The 6650-nt window shown below is 40.3% G+C and overlaps 1 protein-coding gene across 1 annotated transcript; it reads left to right on the forward strand.

Moving 5' to 3' along the window:
- Positions 1–1430: 1430 nt before the first annotated feature.
- Positions 1431–2132, forward strand: LOC119575997 (casein kinase 1-like protein 8). The gene has a single exon (XM_037923524.1). The coding sequence runs from the start codon at positions 1431–1433 to the stop codon at positions 2130–2132; it is 702 nt and encodes a 233-aa protein (XP_037779452.1).
- The last annotated feature ends 4518 nt before the right edge of the window (positions 2133–6650 follow it).

Raw genomic sequence — 6650 nt, forward strand, 5'->3', positions numbered from 1 at the left:
TATTATTATTATTATTAGTATTTTCAACATAATATCATTATTATTATTTTTATTATTATTATTATTATTCTATGTATTATGACTATGATTATTATTATTATTATCATATCATTATTATCATCAGTTTTACTATTATGATGTTGATGATTATGATGACGATGATGATAATTATCATTATCAAATCGCGTGCAGCCATTGCTTGCTTGCTTGAGATTTGCGAAGTTCTGGCTTCCCCGGGCCTTTCACTTATGGCCCGGCCGTGTGCAGCCATTAGGCAGCATATTGGAAACAGACAAATACACACAAACACACACACAAACAAACACACACATGTGCACACACACACACAAACAATCACACACATGTGCACACACACACACAGATAAACGCACTCACACACACACACGCAAATGCACACACACACACAGATAGACGCATTCACACATATATATACACACATGCACACATACATGGATAAACACACACACACACACACACACTTTCCTGATGTTTTAGTCTCCCGATGTATATATATTCATTTTTTTTATTTTTTTATTCATCCTTCCTTTTTTAATTTACTTTTTTTTTTTTTACTAATTTTCTTTGTTTTTCGTAGCACAAATGTTGAAACAAAATGGCGTCGCGAGACAAAGCGGTTCAGAAGGACGCGCATTTCTCAGAAAAAGTTCAGATTTTTAACATTTGATTTTCATCACATTTATTAATGATTTGGAGTACACAAAGAAATTATTTGCTTCTCTCTTTTCATTGTGGAATTTAAAATGAAATATTAATCTAAACTTGGCCAATAAATAAAAATCAAGAAAATTTAAATTTAGAACAGTTTTAAGAAATGTAACGCTAGTCGCGCATGCGCAGACGCGTATTCACAACCTCGTTACAGGCAAGCGATAACTAGCGGTGCTCGGGCTCGGTCTGTCATTCGAGTGGTCGCGCTGTTGGAGATCACACGTGTCTTGACTCGCTCTGTGAAAGCAACGTCCAGCCTTCGCCAGCGCTTCACGCTGAGCAAGGGCAAGCACCCTAAAAGCTTGCTTCACAAAACGCCGCTAATAAGCAGAATTGTGAGAGACTTGTCTGCCACAAATATGGATTCCAAGGCCTCGGCTACCCTCGCCAGTGTGGAGCAGGTGCGCGTCCGGGAGGACGAAAGCGCCGAGCCTCAGAAGAAGGCCGAGACTGCTGCTAGTGAGGTGCAGACTTCGCAGCAGAAGGAGAACCACCCGACGCCCATTCAAGCCAAGAAACTGTCCGCGCTCTTCGAAAAATGTTTCGCTACGCTCTTTTCCATCAAATTCAAGAGCATTTCGGTCCCGAGGAGGCTGGTCGAAGCAGAGATTAGCGTCCTGACGCGGTTCTGCGTAGACTTCTAGCTGCCCGTCCTGTCTCGTGCTTAGCTTCACGACTGCATGGGCCTGGCGCCCAGGCATCTGGGCAAGGGCGGCTACGGCACCACCTTCCACAACATCCACAAGGACCTCGTGATGAAGTACGCACACACTCTGGACACCTTCCGATCCTTCATTGTGGAGGCCAAGGCGATGGTGCTGTTTTGCAAGTACCACGGCTTCCAGCGCCTCGTGGGCGTGTGTCCGGAGAAGATGTGTCTCGTCACCAGGTACGCCGGCCACAGCCTCGACGCCCACGTGGTCGGCCGCCTGCACACGGAGCAAAGGATGTCTTTTTGTGAGCAGGTGTGCAACATCGTGCAAAGCATGCACACGCAAGGCCTTGCTCACAACGACATCAAGCCAGCCAACGTGTGCGTGCGGATGGCCGCGGAGGGACCCCAGGTCACCGTGATTGACTTCGGTCTGACCATGGTGGCCGGGACGCTGCCGAGGCTGGGGATCGAGTGGAAGGAGCGGCTGCCCTACGCCCCCGAGATCTGCGGGAACGAGAGGAAGGGCCCGTGCGGCTGCCTTTCCGACGCATATGCCGTGGGCAAGCTGCTGCTGTTCCTGTTCGGCGGGAAGCAGCAGATGCCGCAGCTGCTGAGGTGCTGGTTCGCCAAGAGCCAGGACATGAGGCCGAGAGAGCGCCAGGGCTTTGGCTCGCTGCTGGAGGCCCTTGAGCAGGAGAGGATCCGCCTGCTCCGCCGCTTCTGCTGAGCAGGACCTTCGCCGTCTCTTACCGCTGCCTCCACGACTGCACTTCCACTCAACGAATGCTTTTCTTATTTAAAACATTTAATATGTATATGAAACTTTCATTTGTATATCAAATTGATTTCAATAAAAAAGAAAAGAAAAAAAAAAATGTATATACATCACCAAACACATGTATGTGTGTGTGTGTGTACATGCGTATATGTGTGTTGCTGAAGGAATGTTTTTATTTCTGTAAAAAAAAATAATTATATAAAACTTATTACAATAAAAAAGAAAAGAAAAAAAATATATATACATCAACAAACACAGGTTTGTGTATGTGTGTGTGTGCATGCGTAATTATGTGTGTTTGCATGTGTCCGTGTGTTTACCTTTGCACATGCTGATCGTGCACATTATATTGCACGGACATTGGATAGGTTACGAAGAAGAATGATCAGAACAATGATATTAATAATGATAAAAAGAATTAGAAAAACAAAAATAATGTTGATAACAATAATGATGAAAATGATAATAGTAATGATAATGATGATGATGATGATAATAATGATAATAATAATAATAATAATAATAATAATAATAATAATATCAATAATAACGATGATAATGATGATATTAGTAATAATTTTAATAATAATACTAACAATGATAATGATAATAATAATAATAATAATAATAATAATAATAGTAATAATGATAATGATAATAATGACAATAACAGTGATTAGGATAAATCTATTTTTTCTCTCTGTCTCTGTGCCTATCTCTCTGTCTTTCTGTCTGTCTCTGTGTCTGTCTTTCTGTCTGTCTGTCTCTGTGTCTGCCTCTCTGTCTGTCTGTATCTGTGTACATCTGTCTGTCTGTCTGTCTCTGCGTCTGTCTTTCTGTCTGTGACTGCCTCTCTGTCTGTCTGTCTCTGTGTCTATCTTTCTGTCTGTTTCTGTGTCTGCCTTCCTGTCTGTCTGTCTCTGTGTCTTCCTTCTTGTCTGCTTGGTAAAGAATGGCTGTGCTACGAAAACCGAGAAACAGAGATTAAGAAAGAGAGAGAAAAAAGAGAGAGAGAGGGTGAGAATTTATTATCATCATCGACACCACCATTACCCTCTTCCTCCTCACCATCATCATCACTACCATCACCATCATCATCATTATCGCCTCCCCATCAGCAGCAGCAGCATCTCTTCCTGCTCCTACTCCTCCTCCTCCTCATCATCCTCTCTCTCTCTCTCTCTCTCTCTTCTCGCTCGCTCTCTCTCTCTCTTTCTTTCTCTCTCTCTCTTTCTTTCTCTCTCTCTCTTTCTGTGCGTGTGCATGTGTGTGTGTATGTGTGCGCGCGTGTTCCTGTCTGTATGTCTACCTATCTATCTCTCTATAAATATAAATATACATCATTCTATTTATCTATCTATCTGTCTGTCTCTCAGTACATAAAATGAAATGATAAAGACATTAGTTTTACAAAATAAAAAGGATAATCATAAATAATTGATAAAATGAAATCTAAATAATAATAATGATGATAATAATAACAACAACAACAATAATAATAGTAATAATAATAATAATAAAATCTGTCTATGTGTTTATCTTTCTGTGTCTGTCTTTCTGTATGTCTGTCTTTGTATCTAACTTTCTGTCTGTTTGTCTCTGTGTCTGTCTTTCTGTCTGTCTCTGTGTCTGTCTTTCTGTCTGTCTCTGTGTCATTATTATCATTGTTGTTATTATTTTCATTATTATCATTGTTGTTATTATTTTCATTATTATCATTGTTGTTATTATTTTCATTATTATCATTATTATCGTTTTCATTACTATTATCATTATTACAGAGAGAGAGAGAGAAAGACCTCATCTACAAGTCATTTACATGTCCCTCTCTCTCTGTCACAACTACAATGCCGGGAACCGAAAACAATAAACAATGATACTAATAAATAGATAAAATGAAATAACTCAAAACTACCGGAAAGCGACTGAAATCCCTGGGCAGCGAGCGTCGCCAGACAGCGTGGCGCCAAGGAACCGCCCGATGTCAGATTCCAAATTTTTCTCCGCAAAATGTCGTTTATTGATTGTTTATGGAAGATATATAATCGGACATCGTTTCCTTTTTAAATTTGTATTTAGGAATTTTGCTATGTAGATCGCCAATTAGCAGATCATTTCTGTAATAAAAAACGTAAATAATATGTGCAAAGGTATGAAGGCACACGCAGTCACGCGCATACACATATACGCATGTACACACGCATGATCATGCACGAACGCACAGAGAGAGAGAGAGGAGGAGGAGGAAGTAATGATGATGCTGAGTAGGAGATGTTAGAGAAGATGCTGCTGCTGATAAGGAAGTGGAGGAGGCAGGAAAGATGATGGTGATGATGGTGGCGATGGTGATAATGAGGAGGAGGTGGAGAGTAATGGAGGTAATGATGATAATGAATGCAGAGACGATAATGATGATAATTTGGTAATGATGATAATGGTGATGAAAATGAGAATACTACTACTGTAAATGTTAATATATTAACTGCCACTAAGACTAACAGAATAAGGGTAACAATAATAAAAATCATAAGATACCTTAGTTCAAAATAACTCAACCAAACATAACACGGCAAAGACAGTCAGAAAATGCAAGTCATGCCTCACTATTTCCTTTCATTAAAAAAAAAAAAAAAAAAAACATAAGCACCTAAGCATGCTAATGATTATGGCAACTTTGTTATAAATCAACTAGAAAAAAGACAGGTTATTCACTTTCCATTATTTGATGTTATTTTAGTGCATTCCAGTGATTCTTTTAAACAATGTACGAAGTCGACGGTCTGTGGGAATCAAGTCGACGAAATAACCGAGGCATCGGCGCCATTTTGTTTTTCGCCGAAATGGAACTAGATCGGCACAATAAACAGGCGTTTTTTTCGGTGGATTTTTAAATAAAACATCTTGGTGAGTTTTGAAGCAAATGACGTTTAATTATGGACTAAGGAATGCGTGAATAATTTTCTTCTTATTGCAAAAGGGATGAAATGCGGTTGCGAGACAGAAAGGGGGGAGTGACTGAGAGGGGGGGAGGAGGAGGGAGGGAGGGAGAGAAGGAGAGAGAGAGGGAGAAGAGAGAGAGAGAGGGAGAGAGAGAGGGAGAGAGAGACGGAGAGAGAGAGAGGGTGGGAGGGAGAGACCATATCTAGAAGTCATTTATTTACATACCCCTTTCTCTCTCTATCACACTACAATCTTTTAAAAGCGAAATAAACAAACAATGATACTAATAAATAAATAAAACTAAATAACACCAAACTACCGGAAAGCGACTGAAATCCCTCGACAGCGAGCGTCGCCAGACAGCGTGGCGCCAAGGAATCACTAGACATCGGATTCCGAAATTTTCTCGGCAAAACATCGTTCATTAATTGTTAATAGAAGATCTTTTTTTCTCTCTCTCTCTCTTTTTCCTATTCCCAAACTGTAAATGCGGTGGCTGTTGGTGGGGGTTAATCGGGCACCCTTTGCTTGTTTACTTTTAATTAGATCGCCAATTAGCCGATAATTTGTGTAATAAAAAAGCTGGCTAATATGTGCAAAGGTACGCAAGCATATGCAGAGAGAGAGAGAAGAGGCAGTTATGGTGATGAAGAGGAGGAGGAGAGGGAAGAGGAGACGCTAACGGTGATGATGAGGAGGAAGCGATAATGAGGAGGAGGATGAAGAGAAGGAGGTAATGAGGATGATGATAATGAGGAGGAGGAGGCGATAATGAGGAGGAGGATGGTGATAATTGTGATGATGAGGAGAAGGCTAATGGAGATGTCGATGATGATACTGAATATAAAGATGATAATGATTATAATTTAGTGATGATGATAATTGTGTTGAAAAAAGAGAATACTACTATTGTTAGTTTTAATATAACGCCTGTCATCACTAATGCTAATAGAATAATGATAACAATGATAACAGTCATAAGATACTCCGCCTTAATGCAAAATTACACAACCAAAGATAACGTGACAGTTAGAAAATGCAAGTCATGCTTCTGTATCTCGTTTCACTGAAAAAAAATTCAAAAGCATCTATGCATGCAAATGATTGTGGCATCTTTGTCTTAAATCAACGAGAAGAAACCAACTTGCTCGCTTTCCATTGTTTGGTGTCATTTCAGTGCATTCCAGTGATTATTTCAAAAATACGAAGTCGACGGTCTGTGGGAATCAAGTCGACGAAATAACCGAGGCATCGGCGCCATTTTGTTTTTCGCCGAAGTGGAACTAAATCAGTACAATAAACAGGCGTCTTTAATCGCTGGATTTTAAATGGAATATCTCGTTGAGTTTTGAAGCAAATGACGTCTAATTATGGAGTAAGGAATGCGTCAATGCTTTTTTTCTTGTGGCAAAAGGGATGACATGCAGTTGCAAGGAGCGGCTCGGAATATTACATCCGGTGAGCGAAGAGAGAAATCTTGAAGGGAAATGGAGATTTGTTGATGCTGGATTAACCAAGTCGAGTTGT

The sequence above is a fragment of the Penaeus monodon genome, chromosome 8, assembly GCF_015228065.2.
Source record: "Penaeus monodon isolate SGIC_2016 chromosome 8, NSTDA_Pmon_1, whole genome shotgun sequence".
In the NCBI taxonomy this organism is placed as follows: domain Eukaryota; kingdom Metazoa; phylum Arthropoda; class Malacostraca; order Decapoda; family Penaeidae; genus Penaeus; species Penaeus monodon.